Source organism: Ctenopharyngodon idella, chromosome 17, assembly GCF_019924925.1.
Source record: "Ctenopharyngodon idella isolate HZGC_01 chromosome 17, HZGC01, whole genome shotgun sequence".
Taxonomy (NCBI): domain Eukaryota; kingdom Metazoa; phylum Chordata; class Actinopteri; order Cypriniformes; family Xenocyprididae; genus Ctenopharyngodon; species Ctenopharyngodon idella.
This window is the reverse complement of record NC_067236.1, coordinates 27,768,140-27,783,606: the sequence shown is the minus strand read 5'-3', so window position 1 is coordinate 27,783,606 and position 15,467 is coordinate 27,768,140. Positions and strand designations below refer to the sequence as shown.

The following is a 15,467-nucleotide window of genomic DNA, read 5'->3' as shown; positions in this document are numbered from 1 at the left end:
TGAAAGAAAAAGTGAAATTTTATACCGATGTCTGAGCAAACATTAACACACATCATCATTACACAGAACTATACCCTAGTAAAACAAAAACAAAAAACCTATACCAAAAATACATTTATTTCATACTCTGTATACTTCAAATCCATTAACATATTTATTTACATATCACTTAAGACTTTCTGATATAAAATTATAACTAAACTTTATTTGGAATATTTCTTTATTGCATAATGCACTAATATTCTGGCCTAAAAAGGGTTTTAATATCACTATTAATAAGGATTGTATGATCTTTATATGATATCAGTCTTTAAATGCAAGATATTTAAAGTGTACCTGAAGTATACTTGAAATAGTTCCACTTTAGCACAATCAAATATACTTAAGTATATCTTTAGTTGGACCTCAACACTACTTCCACACAATTAAAGTGCATTAAGTACAAAATTAATTGTTCCAAATAAGCAGACTTTAAGTATACCCGTTTAGTATACCAAAAAGTACAATTGCAGGGTATTTTTATTTAGCACATAAATATGTAAATTTATTTGTAGTATATTCAGCACAAAATAAATGTATTTGAAATATTATATTCAAATATATTTTTTTCACTATACAGTGATTGCTTAAAGCAATAGTTCCCCTAAAAATTAACATTTTATCATTATTCAGTCCTACATTATTTACTTTATTCCTTGAAACACAAAATGATATTACACAGAATGTCAAAGCTGCTCTTTCTGACATAATAAAAACCCCAAAAAATATATCATATATATATCATATATCATAAAAGTATCATAAATTTATAAACTCATTTTGGGTTAACTAAATGAATACTTCAGACTGGAAAATACCTTTCTTTCCAGGATGTGGTTTAGGTTTCTCCTTCACAACTTTAGCCTCTGCAAAAGAAAAATACAAAAGTGGCAAATAATTACATCTAATATGCTTACAGCAAAAACCACTTCAGTTCCCTGATGCTGCGTCGGAACGACATTTTGGGGAATGCCTCCAGCGTGACAGTGTCTGAAGTACATACTGAACTAGTCCAATCTTGATTGGTGTTGCGTCATGATGTGATATGTGACGGTGTACACAGAAGCTACAAAGGGGAGCCGGCACACAACAGTGTTAGCTTCTGCTCTTTAGCAAGCGTTCTGTGCTGCTCTTGTCTGCCAAGGCAGCGCAGCGTTTACGATCATGGGGGTCGCAGATGGAGCTGGTGGAGGATGTTGAGACGGCTTTCTCAGCTTTCAGAAACCAGCTCCAGTGTTCTCATTCAGGGATCGGAAGCCCTTTCTGCGACTTCTTCTGCCCAGGATGAGGACCCGGTGCTAGAACTACCTGGTTCTGAGGAATTAGATGTTCTAAGCATCAAGGCAGGTGAAATTGAGGACTTTCCACCTCATTCTCCTGCTGTTGAGGAGCTGCTGGAGGTTGTGACCAGAGCTGTGGCCAGATTAAACATTGAGTGGCCAACAGAGAAGCAGGAAGAGCAAAAGAAAAGCAAACTTGATAAACGCTTCCTTCAGTCTTGGTCGCAGCTTTCACGTCGGAGTCTGCCATTTTCGAGTTGTCGAGATTGTGGAACAAGATTATCGAGCCCTACTATCCATAATTATTACTCCATCCTGGGCTCAAGAGAGAACGGCTATGGGGTGACGCTGCAGGTTGAAGAGACTTTGGCCTCATATCTCTCACCCGACGCTGCGTCATCCCTTAAGGCTCCGACGCTGCCCACCAAACCCTGCCACACTACATCTTCGTTGGTGGGTAAGGCATATATGGCGGCAGGTCAGGCTGGTGCATGCCTGGACACGATGGGCATCATGCAGGCGTACCAGGCCGACCTTCTAGTGTGGGGCTACTAGTCAGTCTACTCCTAATAGTCCAAGCCAGGGTTCCTGTTTGGGACCTGGCAGTGGTTCTTGAAGGGTTATCCCTGGCACCCTTCGAACCCATTGATGAGGTAGCGGAGAAGTTTCTCTCTTTCAAAGTGGACCTGCAGGCTCTTTCTGTTGCTCCCTCTTGCCTCGAGTTAACTCCTGGGAGGGTCAAGGCCATTCTCCACCCTAGGTCGGGCCATCGAATGTGGCTCGGTCTGTTATTCTGCAGGCTTTTCATCCTCCACCACATGTGTCAGCTGATCATGAGAAGATACATTTGTTATGCCCTGTTAGAGCCTTGGAGGCCTACGTACGTAGGTCCCCAGGTTGGAGGAAGTCAGCCTCCACAAAGCACTCCCAAAGCACACAAGTAGCTGGTCTATCTCTTCAGTGTATGAGGCGCACAATTTGCCCTCGCCTCTCTTGATCAAAGCCCACTCGACTATAGGAGTGGCATCCTCCAAGGCCCTGCTATCGGGGGTTTCACTTCAAGAGGTGACGCAGCTGGCTGGGCCTCCCTGCACACCTTCATAAGATATTAGACCTCACGTCCTGAGTTGTGCCTTACAAGCTTCACACCAGGACAGGCTATAGTCAGTGTGGAGCAGTGGATATTTCGTTCCCCAAAGTGACATTTCGACGCAGCGTGAGTTCCCTCAAAAGGGAACGTCTCGGGTTACTACTGTAACCTTTTCCCTGAGAAGGGAACAAGACACTGCGTCCCTTTGCCACACCTTCTGAGTAACTGAGAACGACTTGCTTCAGCCTATCAGAAGCTAACACTGTTATGTGCCGGCTCTCCTTTGTAGCTTCGTCACACGTGACGTCATGACGCAACACCAATCAAGATTGGACTAGTTCAATATGTAGTTCGGACACTGTCATGCTGGAAGTGTCATTCCGACACAGCGTCTCATTCCCCTCTCAGGGTACAAGGGTTACAGTCGTAACCCGAGACGTTTTAATACAAGAGTCATTAGATTGTGATACCTTTCTTTGAAAGAGCTGTTTTGGCTTTTTCTTTTGTAACTTTAGGCTCTGCAAATGAGTGAAGAACTATTAAGAGTACTTAAATTATAGCAAATATTAAAAATAGAATATGGGTGTAAATCATACCTTTCTTTACAGGGGCTGCTTCATCCTTTTCTTTAGCAACAACAACCACTGAAATGGAGACAAAAGATATTTAAAAAATGCAATTAAGTGACTTGCTAATTGAAAGGATTCTCTGATGAATAGAAAGTTCAAAAGAACAGCATTAATTTGAAATAGATTTTTGGGCAAAATTATTTTGTTACTTTAGATCAATTTAATGAATCCTTGCTGAATAAAAGTATCAATTTCTATCTTTACGAACCCAAACTGTACAATGGAAGTGTACTGTACATAATGTACTTCAATTATGAATTTGCTTTATGTGTGTTTAGTGAAGCAAGAACAACACAATACCTTTCTTAGATGGTGCTGGTTTGGTCTCTTTTTTGGCTTCAGCTTCTGTAAATAAACACTTACATTTATTTCCTGTTAATTTAGATTTAACCAAACAGAAAGTCCCTTACCACACAAGTTACATACCTGTCTTTACATGGACTGCTTTGGTTTTGTCCTTGGCAATCTCAACATCTATGATACAATAGATATTAATGCAGTTGTGGATGAACTGGCTGTTAAACACATAAATAAAATAATTCCCAGATCTGCAAAGATATCTCAACCACTAGAACTGAGCCTTCAGTTCACCACTTGGTTACTGTCAGTTAGTAGCTGGTATGGAAATACTATGACTGATGCTTTGAATCTTTTTTTACCTTTAGCTTTGGCCACCTTCTTAGTAACATCCTCTGAAAGACAACAGAGGGATTGAGGGTATGAGAGCAACAGCAGATTGATTTTGTTGAAGCATTTGCTTTGTGTTTAGACATGTAATCATCAGATTGGGAGTTGTTTAGTTGATATAAAAATATGCTTGTACCATTTTACAGAATTACATTCACATGTATGAGTGCATGACACATGTTGGCATGTACTTTATAGTGGTACCTTTAGAAATTTTCACAGCCTTCACTTTTTGTTTCACAGGTTCGGCTTCTGTATTAAATATGAAATTTAGGAATGTTACTTAATGGAAATCGTTAAAAAAACTGAAAGATATTGGCCATGAACAGGAGATTAATCATAATCACAGAATGCGTTGATTACCTTTCTTTGCTGGTTTAACCTTTTTCTCAGGTCCTGTGCAGATGAAATTGTACACATTACATAGAATTTTGTGATATTACATTTTGTAAACAAGTTTTTTTCTCTTTAGAATCAGACGGTTTTGTAAAGGGCAATTCACAGTGAACCGACAGACGACAACCAACGGCAACAGACACTTTGTTGGGTTTTGTCGGATCAGTGTGTCAACCCTATCGCCGTCTTTTTCGTGGATTGAACATGTTAAATCAGCATTTGTTGGGTCTTGGAACATCTGAGAAGTGACATACTGTAATCTGCTGATTGTCCATGTTAGTCAGCGTCTGTCTGTGCAGTGTGAATTGGCCTTAAAAGTGACATTTAATGATCATGACATTCCATATAAAAACTACTGCAGCAATATATCCTATAACTATATAAGATCAAATATTGAAAATATAACGGGCTATAGCTGCAATAAATAGTGTCTTTTTAACTTAACATCAACCCTCAGACAGTGTAATGAAGAAAGAGAGCTTCATTTATCTATTCTACTGGTGTTAGTGAATTATTTATATACCAGATTTCTTCTTTTTTAGAGGGGGTTCCTCATCCACTTTAGTCACCTTGACCTTTTTGACAGGTTTTTTCTTGGTGTCCTTTTCTAGAACACATAATAACAGTACAAATACATTATCTTTTGAAAGAGAGGTGCAGGGTTTTACATCTAATCTATAAACAGCAACTGCATTGGAGTATGTCTTGACCATAGCCTTCAACCTTCCCCTTGAGGAACAGAGCAGAATCTAGAGTTTATGTACAGTCTAGATGTGGTAGTTGAGCTTTTTACATATGAGAAATAGATAAGTTAAATATGTTTTACCAGTCTTACCTGTTGGTTCTTGAGTCTTGACCACTTTTTCTTTTCTTTTAACCTTTTCTATCTCCTTTTTGTCATGTTCTTTTGCTTTTTTTCGGACTTTTTCTACTGTTATGTTTATTTGTTGTAGTGTTATCTCTTCCTCTTCACCTTCGCCCTTCTTTTCCCTCATATCTGGAATAACAGAAAAGATCATGTGTCACATTTTTCTCATAAATTGCAGTTTACATTCTGCACAAGCACTTTATTTTTTACAGTATGCAAGCACTGATGAAAACAACAAACCATTCACCTTGAATGATTTTGTATATCTCCTCTCTAGCTTTTTTCTCTTTGGCTTCTTTCACTTGTTCAAGAACTGAAATCATGAGTAAATGTTAAATGAGAGTTAGATGTTTTTATCATCCATATTAATGAACGATGGGAATTAGTGCATGAATTAGTGCACTGTAAGTGTTAACATTAAGAGTACTTGTAAGCAGCAAAGTGGTTGTCAGCCATGTCATTGTGTTAGATTAAATTAATAATGTATAATGGATGAATTAAATAATTAATTCTCTTAATGGAACCATTTAGGTAAGCAAAATAAATGGCTTTGCAATAATTATATGCAGCTTTTTTGAGTTATAGTTGCATTTCTGTGCCATCAACTTTAATACATAAAGACTAACAGATACTACACAATACTTAATAAACAAGACTCAAATCAATGCAAAAAATAATAATAATTCCCTCATAATTTGATTTGAGAAATTAAAGTCATTCTAAATTACACAAAAATGTATTCAAAAAAAGAACAGAATAAATGGCCTATATATATATAAAAAAACATTACATAAAAGCAAAAACCATTTTTCGAGGATTCTTCCTATAAAAAGAAAAAATATTGGACAATAGAGGCTAAAATTCTTATAGTGAGCAATGTCTAATCGATCAATAACTTTAAGCACTATCTATCTATCTAGCTATCTATCTATCTATTTATCTATCTATCAAACCATGTACAACAGCAGAGCCCATTATAGAGAATCCTCCAGCTGTGTTTTGCTCCTCTTTTAAGTATCTTTCCAGAAGCAGAGGTGAAGTAAAAGCAACAGTGAATGAAACTTCATCTTCATCCATCAATTTGTTGTTCTTCCCAGTCAAAATTGTAAGATACTAGAGATAACACAGTGTTCTTCAGAATGAATGCAATATTAAACAGGCAAGAGTGCTATTGCACTGATTATCACTGAAAAATACAGACATATAGCCTACAACTATACTGTGTTCTACAGAAAAGAAGATTAACTGACATTTTTAGATGCATTATGGCAACCTATTTAGTTAATTTTTATTTGGCCAACAAAAATAGTTCAGTTACAATGATGTGAACCATAGAATTTAAACAAGAATTCAAACACTGCTTGGCCAACTATATTAAAGGGATAGTTCTCCCAAAAATGAAAATTCTGTCATCATTTACTCGCCCTCAAGTTGTTGCAAACCTGTATGAATTGCCTTCTTTTGCTGAACAATTATGGGGCCCATCAACTGTTTGGTTACCGACATTTTTCCCAAAATATCTTCTTTTGTGTTCAGCAGAAAAAAGAAATTGATGACAGTAAATGACGACAGAATTTTCATTTTTGGGTTAACTATCCCTTTAAATATCACGTTATTTGTACAACTGCAGTTAATAAATTATTTTTGAGTGCAATTATAAGAGAAATAGGAAATCATTTTTTTTAAAAGTTAGCAATGTTAAGATATTTTTTATAAAAAAATGTATTAATCAGTTAAAAATGATTTTAAACAAACAAAATAACAATAATGAACAGTCTATTTTAGTGATTAATTTTTCCATGGTCAGTGAATTATAATGGGTTATTAAGGTCATCTATTGAGATATTGGTTGCCACCTGTCAACTATCACTTTTTCCTATTTGTTAATTATACAAAATTTTTCTATACCTTTGTCAGACTCTTCATGAAGATCCTTGTGCGCTTCTTGGTCGTCTGTTTCAATGGAATGACTATCGGATTTTTTCCTCCTGCTCAGGCCTCTTTTTATGGCATCTCTCTTCCTGTCGTTGTTATTGTTATTTTCATCATCTCTGTCTGAGAGGTCATGTTGGACAGTAAGAAGGACAAGCTTCTGCTCCTCTTCTTCATTAGGGTCATCTTCACCAGCAGTGGTTACCAGGATAGTTTGATCAGACTCTTCAATCTCCTCTTTTAAAACCTCAACCTCATCTTCATCTACCTCATTCTCCAGGTCCTTTGTGCTCTTTTCATGATCAGCAATTGCAACATCTTCCTTCTCCTCCTTGGCTTCCACTTCTAAACCATCAACAAGTTCTGCTGCTTCCTCCTTTTCTTTCACACAGATGGTATCTGGAGTAGCTTCAGCCAATTCAGGTGGCTGATCATCTTCTTGTGCTTCTTGTGCAATTTCAGCTGTTTCATCTGTGATGATGATTTCTTCATCTGTTTCAGGTTCTTCTTCCTCATCTATGACATCTGAAGTATCTTTAACTGTTTCAGACTCTTCACCCTCCTCTGTAACACTGGGGACATCTTCAACTTCCTTTTCATCTGTATTATCTGATTCAATTTTGGTTGTAACATCGAAACTATCTTCTGCTGTTTTGATTGCTGGTTCTTCAGTTGTTTCTTTCTCCTCTGTAACTGCATCATCTGAGGAAACATCAATGTCTGTAGCATCAGAGGTTATTTCAGTTGATTCATCCTCTGTAAAATCAGAGATATCTTCAAACTTTTGAGTTGCTGTTTCCCCATCTAAGACATCTGGCATATCAGAAGGCTCCACCTCTGCAACATCTACAATATCTTCAAAAGTTTCAATGACTTTTTCCTCCTCTGTAACAACATCTGAGCTACCGTTGATGTCTTTCACATCTGTAGCATCAGAGGTAATTTCAGCTGATTCATCTACATCAAAATCAGAGATATCTTCAATTTTTTCAGTTGCTGTTTCCTCATCTTTGACATCTGGCGCATCAGAAGGTTCCACCTCTGTAACATCTTCAATATCTTCAATCGTTTCAGTAACTTCTTCCTCCTCTGTAACAACATCTGAGCTATCGTTGATGTCTTTCACATCTGTAGCATCAGAGGTAATTTCAGTTGATTCATCTACATCAAAATCAGAGATATCTTCAAATTTTTCAGTTGCTGTTTCCTCATCTTTGACATCTGGCACATCAGAAGGTACCACCTCTGTAACATCTTCAATATCTTCAATCGTTTCAGTAACTTCTTCCTCCTCTGTAACAACATCTGAGGTATCGTCACTGTCCTTCTCATCTGTAGCATTAGAGGTTATTTCAAGTAATTCATCCTCTGCAAAATCAGAGATATCCTCAAACTTTTGAGTTGCCATTTCCTCATCTATGACATCTGGCATATCAAAAGTTTCCACCTCTCTAACATCTTCAATATCGTCAACCTTTACAGTAACTTCTTCCTCCTCTGCAACTACATCTGAGATATCATCACTGTCCTTCAAATCTAAAGCATCAGAGGTAATTTCAGTTGATTCATCCACTGCAAAATCAGAGATATCTTCAACTGCTGTTTTCTCATCTATAACTTCTGGCATATACGGTTTCTCGTCTGTAACACCTGCAATATCTTCAACTGTTCCAGTAGTTTTTCCCTCCTCCATGACATCGGAGGACATTTCCATGTCTTCAACTGTGATATCAGTGTTGTCCACAGCTGTTTCATCCTCCTCTGTAACGTCCAAGATGGCTTGAGCTTTTTTAGTTTTATCTTCAGCAGCTTCCACCTCACCATGTTCCTCCTCAACCTCTTTTATTTCCCATTTAGTGCTGTCGGTCTCCTTCACTGTGGATCTCACAGCAATGTAGGCAGCATAGGCAGGGTCCTGTTTTTTGCCTAGTATTTCTGCAACTGTTTCATGAAGTCATTTTTCAATTCAGGTTTATGACAGAACTGAGCTCAATTTGCAGATAAAAACATATTTACCAGTTTATGTACGAGACATTACAGTTTGTCCTGATTGGAAATTCGGTTACACTCATTACATCACATTGATGACCTTAACAGTATGCTCATGTTGCACCCTGACAAAAAACTTCAGTTGAACCGTTTTTAACCGTTTCTTTAGAAATCAATGCTTATATTTTGTGACTCTTTAAGATCTTGTTTTCTTGTGTGTACATTTAGATATAAGCATTTAGCTTGCATTGCATTCAAAGTATTACCTTGTTGGCAAAATTCCCTACTGTTTGAGCTACAGAAAACACACATCTAGAGCGCAGCGGCTCCAATTTGAAAATTCTTTCTTTCCACAACCTCAGCTTATAATCTCAGGGCATTAATATTGTGAATGTCACAATATTCTTGCAACATGTGCCATACCTGTGAACTCCTACATGCTTTATGTTTGTGAATATCAACTGACGAATATATCAGGAAAGGTTAGACATCGCACTACACCGCAAGAAGAGGGCAGGAAATCAAACAGCAAGAAATGCATTTGACATAAACTTTTTATTATTGTATTTACGAAATCTGTCATGCACCTTTTAAAACATTCTGGAGAAAGTAAATGCAAGCACTTTTACATAATATGAAGTACATAATATGAAGTATTGTGTGAGAGAAAGTGCAGGACATGAACATTCACACTATACAGACAGAAAATATAAATGACAATCATCCCTGTATGCAGTCATGCAGGACCTTTTCATGCGCCATATTACATAACCTATAACACTGTTTTCTAAATCGTCTAATTACTGGGCTGAAACATGGTAAAACACAACAGTATATGGGATGACGACAAGTCAGGAAACTATATAATTTTAGTTAATTCAAGATCTTGCATCATATGTTACATAAAAACATCTTTTTTACATGCTCTCGTTCCTTTCCAAGTTAAAAACAAACACATTTGAAGACTAAGTCCTGTTTATTAAGTTTGTCAATGCTGTTTTAGTAGTGATCAGGTTTGAGTACTTATGTTAGTTTTGGTGTTAATCTATAGCTTTTATGTAGATGAAAGAATGTGCAGTTACTAACCTTTTTCCATAGGTGGCAGAAATTCTCCTGGAGAAGATTTAGGAATATTGTTAGTTTAAAGATAGATAGATAGATAGATAGATACTGTAGATAGATAGATCGATAGATAGATAAACATCTGCATTATTTACAGAGGTCATAATTATTAAAGCATCACTATGGAAGTAAAAAAAAATTAGAAATTATTTTACATTATTTTAAATCACCCATTAGGAAAACAAAGAAACCTTGTAATGCAACATGCAACTTTATGTTTCAACCGAACAGATGGCATTAGAGAGGCTGAAGTTTCATAGTGCAGCAAAAAATGAATGAATACTGACACAAACCTTTTCGTCTTATTACTTGTGGTGTCTCATCTGAAACAATAGGGATAGTTAAAGAGATATATGTATTTTAAAGATGCAAGCATACAATTGTGATATACTTGATATTATGGATACCTTTGTCTTCCATGAGCATGTTTGAGAGGTAGGCCAAGAACATATCCCTCCTGTCAGCAAACTCCTCAACAGTGTCTGTGACAACTTTCATGGGATCAAAGCTAATGTCAGAAATACCACCTGGAGAAATGAAATGAAATAATATAACACAAATGAAAGTTGAGTGGGCAAAAGCACAGATCAAACACAATGTTTCGAGCTGATAAATGAACAATACCTTCATCCCCTGCAAATAGACTGGAAAGGTAATTAGAGACAGTGGTCTTTACGTCTGTGGCCTCCTCTACAACAATTTCAGCCAGTTCCGTGGGATCAGTGCTCATTTTGGGAAACCAAGCTGAAATATTGACAAGGTGCATTTGATGTATTGATATTTTTGATATGCATACCCTACCATTCAAAAGTTTAGGGTCAGTAAGAGTTTATGATAAAAAAGAGTTAAGAGTTTAAATTAAAAAAATATCTTACTGACCCCAAACTTTTGAACAGTAGTGTAGATTATATCACTGAATGTCTAAAATAATGTGAGAAATCAATACCTTCAAGGTACCCGAATATGGTTGAAGAAATGGTCTTGATCCGATTTAAAATTTGCAGACCTGCTTCACTCACCATGTCTGCTGGATAAATGATCGCTACATCCAGGATGTCTAAGCATTAAACAGAAATCAGTGACTGGCATGAGCAGCTGAAATCATGGTTCATTGAAACGCCCAAATATGACTAATTATTTCTTTATGCATGGAAATCAGTGGCAATTTCAAATGTTGATTGAAACATGTACTGAGTTAGAGCACATCATGAAACTGATTGCATCTCAGCCCTCAGAACAATAATGTAGGTACCTTCAAATAAGTGGAATAAGTAACCCACTGGGAATCTTATCCATTCTGTAACCTCATCCAATACAGTGCCACCAAGTTTCACTGTTTCAGTGATGCCTGTATACCCTGATGAAGAAAATGCAAGCACGCTGGAATATTGACAAGATGCACCTTATAGATAATATAGATATTATGATTGTATATATAAAATTCTGAGAAGAATCAATGTTGGTGCTTTGCAGTACCTTCAATGCCCCCGAACATGGTTGAAAAATACTGGATAATGGTCTTGATCCCACTTAAAATTTGCACAACAGCTTCACTGACCATATCCACTGGAGTAATCGCTATATCCAGGGTGTCTATGCAGCATGGAGAGCATTAAACAGACATTAGTGCATCTGGCATGCTCAAATATTACTAATAATTTCTTTTTACCAAGTTAAGAGTTATTGTACATGAGTCTCTGATTGCATGTGTGCTCACAAAACAACAATGGGCACATATTTAAGCATAGTCAGTAATGCAAGTACCTTCAAATAAGTGGAATAAGTAGCCCACTGGGGATCTGATCCATTCTGTAACCTCATCCAGTACAGTGCCACCATATTTCACTGTTTCAGTGATTCCTGTATCTCCTGTAAGGAAAACAACATAATAATATAGCATAAGCCTATACTAAATAAACAAATAGTGTTTAAGCTTTTAAAGGCCATAAATTAATACATTTACATACCATCGGCACTAAATATTCCTGTCAGATAAGACACAGATGAATCTGCTGCTAAATTAATAGCGTCCCTCGGATTAAATATTATTTCAGTTATGTACTCTGTATTCCAAATAAAAGAGAAACAAATATTAATGGCATATAAAATACACTTTTAAAAATCATCAACAAATACATAATAGTTATCAAAGGATTGGCTAAGTCAAAAAGGAAATTTCTGTCAATATTTACTCACCTCATGTCTTCAAAACCTGATTTTATTCTTCCACAAAACACAAGTTTACTCTTTTGCATGCAATTACAATGAAACTGGCTTTCAAACATGAGGCAAAAGTGTCATAAAAGTAGTCAACATTACTCCCGCGCTATATTTCAAGCCTTATTTTTGTGTGAGGAAGAGATCAAAATCAAAGTCATTATTTTCTGGCTTCCGCCTCATTTCGCTCTCATTGGCGCGTTCATGTGAGAAGTAGCGATGCCCGATTCATAAATGAATCATTCTTTTGAGTTGAATCTTTTAAGCGAATCGGTTGATACGGTCTGAATTGTTCGCGAATCGGATTGATCTGATTCTCGTGTTAAAGATTAGACTATATGTCTGAATAAGGGCATGGTCTTCACAAAAAGCTACTGTACAACTTTAGAAGACTTTAAATATAGCACATTAGTCTTTTAGACTACTTGTATAATTGTTTTGCACTCTTTTTGAGGACTGAAAGCTTCAGCCATTATAATTGCACTGAACAGAATAGGCTAAACTATTCATTCAGCAACAAATTACAAAATTTGAAAATTATACCTACTAAAAGAAACTGGTTTTGCTCTATGAAATCATACCATGAGCATCATTAAACATATTGTTCATGTGGTTTATCTTGTTTTCAATCCCTTCAATGGCCTTGTTCACTGCTAGCACTGGGTCAGAACCAAAATCCTGGATGCCTACAGGAAAACAGTTCAGAGTGAACCCAACAAATCAAATAACAGCACAAGTAGGCCTATAAATAAAGTAGGAACTGTGAAAATTATTTAAAACTTACTTGCAATCTGATCGTCACTGACAAAGTCAAACATGACAACACCTGCTATTGACCAAGAGATCAGAAGTGTGATGATGACCACCCATTGTGCCGGGCGATTCATGATTCGTAAAATTCCATGGGTCCCAGCCATAAGAGAGACTGGATGCACAGTCCTAGCCGGAGCATCTACAGCAGTGGGAGGGATGGACTTCACTGGACCTGGAGTCACATGCATGAAATTTACACATATACCACGGTCTATAGCAAACATTGGAAATAATTGCTCCTAAATGTCACACAGGAGAAAATATTACCCATAGGTTGCTTACTAAATAGCTATAGGCCTACTACTGTATGTCTACATATTTTTTGATTTCTATATAAATACAGCACCATAATGACATGTACTGATATTTGTTGCAGCTGTTCTATGTTAAATGCAGTCTAGATACATAACTGACTGCAAGAATAAACTGTATCTCCATCTTGTGTTATTTTCTCCCTGCTGCTTGAGTTTAATGACCTCATGAACTAAATTAAGAAACGAATTACTAACAAAATGTCTTAATATTGCACTTGTCATTGCAAATATCAACCATGTTTGCTAGATTCACCAAAATTTGGAAAAGTCTGGGGTCAGTAAGATTTTTGAAAGAAGTGTTTTTTCCTCACCAAGGCTATTATTTGATCAAAAATACAATAAACGGTAATATTGTGAAATATTATTACAATTTTAAATAACTGTTTTTTTTAGCATCATTATCCAGTCTTCAGTGTCACGTGATCCTTCAGATTCTGATTTGTTGATTCGGTGCTCAAGAAAAATTTCTTATTATTATCAATGTTGAAAACAGTTGTGCTGCTTAATATTTTTGAGAAAACAATGTTTTTTTTTTCAGGATCCTTTGATAAATATAAAGTTTGAAAGAACAGCATTTATTTGAAATAGAAATCTTTTATGGTATTAAATATGTCCTTACTCTCATATTTGATCATTTCAATGCACCCTTGCTGAATAAATTGTATTAATTTCTTTTTAAAAATATCTATATATCTATATATATAGAGAGAGAGTTCATAAATCTAAAAAAATCTATACACTTCAAAGGATATGAATTATTTTAAGTTAATTATGGACTTTTCTGTATTAGTCTTAAAAATATTCTAAGCTACATAAATGTCATGAGTACAGCATATAATTTTTCTCACCAGATTAAAATTAATTTTAGTTCAGTTTTATATAGTATCATAGCAGCATTTATTATAATTCAGTGCTTTATTATTCCAATGTTTTATTATTATAAAATATTATAATATGTATTTTTATTTTTTTTCTATCTATCTATGTATCTATCTATGTATCTATCTATATTTGTTAGGCTCTGTCTGTCAATCAAATGCATGCGATCATAAGTAGAAAACCTGCAGTACCTTTAGTTGCCTGAGCCATGGTGTAGTTCTGGTGGTTCTTCAACTGAATGTCCCTTGATTTTGCTTGTGTAATCTTATTTTGCTGGTTTCACCCAGTTGATGTTAAATCCCACTCAGGAAATGATGTTCCTCTTTGTCGTCCCCATCCAATCCACGGGTGAAACCTCACAATCTTGTGAGAAAAGTGGGATGAGGGTTTTCAAAGTGCCGGATTTGGGATCATGGCTGTGGGAGAATGGGATGTTAGGTCAGGGACATAAACAGGGTAGTTCAGGCTCAGGCAGGGGGCGCAGCAAATAGGTGCGGGTAATTTAGCCCATGTTATTGGCGCCTCACATGGGTGTGGGACGGGAAAAGTGCTGCGGTGCTTCAAGGTAACCTTATCCATTGCAAGCCTGGTTTATTCTTAGACAGTGTAGAGTTTACCAGCTGCACTCTCTCTTGCCTTTTTAGGCGGTAGGGGGTGTGAACTAGGCTACTGGAAGCAAAAGAAAAGTTGACAGCTGCATGTTCACAGACTATACTGTCAATGGTTTGTGGTATTTCACATCATGTCATTCATTTAATGCATGTACCATCAATAACATTGCATGCATCATATTATGTAACATTGCATCACTACAGTAATTTACCCAATAATTTTGTTTTTTTATTTAATTCAGACTAAATGGTATCGGGATCTGTTACACTTTATTTAAAGTTTATCATGCTGTATTCAAATCTCACTGCATACTGTTTTGTTGGTGATTTCGTAGAACATATCTGAAATATAGAAGTATGACTTCTATTTTTAACTAGGGAACAAACTAGCTGAGACGTGGATCTATGAGACAGGATGGTCTTGTTTTGGCTGGAATGCAGTGGCCCTCCTCTGGACATGAAGGGAAATTACAGAACTGTTTTGCTGAAGTTGGCAGCAGTTTTGAAGATGAGCACAGAACGTGTTGCTGCCTGCTTGCAAACACACACACACACACACACACACACACACACACACACACATATATATATATATATATAT

The 15,467-nt window shown here is 36.4% G+C and overlaps 1 protein-coding gene across 50 annotated transcripts in view; it reads right to left on the bottom strand.

Annotated features, from left to right (window-relative positions):
- si:ch211-266g18.10 (titin) overlaps positions 1–14,762 on the bottom strand; it is a 46,070-nt gene extending 31,308 nt beyond the window's left edge. For 25 of the 50 annotated variants that reach the window (XM_051868674.1, XM_051868687.1, XM_051868680.1 and 22 more), the window contains exons 1-24: positions 14,447–14,761; positions 13,034–13,234; positions 12,831–12,935; positions 12,000–12,095; positions 11,797–11,901; positions 11,509–11,625; positions 11,285–11,389; positions 10,979–11,089; positions 10,657–10,776; positions 10,440–10,559; positions 10,326–10,355; positions 9,997–10,023; positions 6,898–8,862; positions 5,237–5,302; positions 4,957–5,118; positions 4,645–4,728; positions 4,089–4,121; positions 3,930–3,977; positions 3,698–3,730; positions 3,465–3,512; positions 3,339–3,383; positions 3,006–3,053; positions 2,880–2,927; positions 858–905 (exon numbers count right to left, since the gene is read on the bottom strand). In XM_051868674.1, coding sequence (XP_051724634.1) covers positions 858–905; positions 2,880–2,927; positions 3,006–3,053; positions 3,339–3,383; positions 3,465–3,512; positions 3,698–3,730; positions 3,930–3,977; positions 4,089–4,121; positions 4,645–4,728; positions 4,957–5,118; positions 5,237–5,302; positions 6,898–8,862; positions 9,997–10,023; positions 10,326–10,355; positions 10,440–10,559; positions 10,657–10,776; positions 10,979–11,089; positions 11,285–11,389; positions 11,509–11,625; positions 11,797–11,901; positions 12,000–12,095; positions 12,831–12,935; positions 13,034–13,234; positions 14,447–14,465 — 3,784 coding nt within the window. In that variant the 5' untranslated portion in view covers positions 14,466–14,761. Of the gene's footprint in view, positions 1–857; positions 906–2,879; positions 2,928–3,005; positions 3,054–3,338; positions 3,384–3,464; positions 3,513–3,697; positions 3,731–3,929; positions 3,978–4,088; positions 4,122–4,644; positions 4,729–4,956; positions 5,119–5,236; positions 5,303–6,897; positions 8,863–9,996; positions 10,024–10,325; positions 10,356–10,439; positions 10,560–10,656; positions 10,777–10,978; positions 11,090–11,284; positions 11,390–11,508; positions 11,626–11,796; positions 11,902–11,999; positions 12,096–12,830; positions 12,936–13,033; positions 13,235–14,446 lie in introns of all 50 variants that reach the window. The other 25 variants (XM_051868699.1, XM_051868692.1, XM_051868702.1 and 22 more) reach the window with 4 other exon arrangements.
- Between the last annotated feature and the right edge of the window lie 705 nt (positions 14,763–15,467).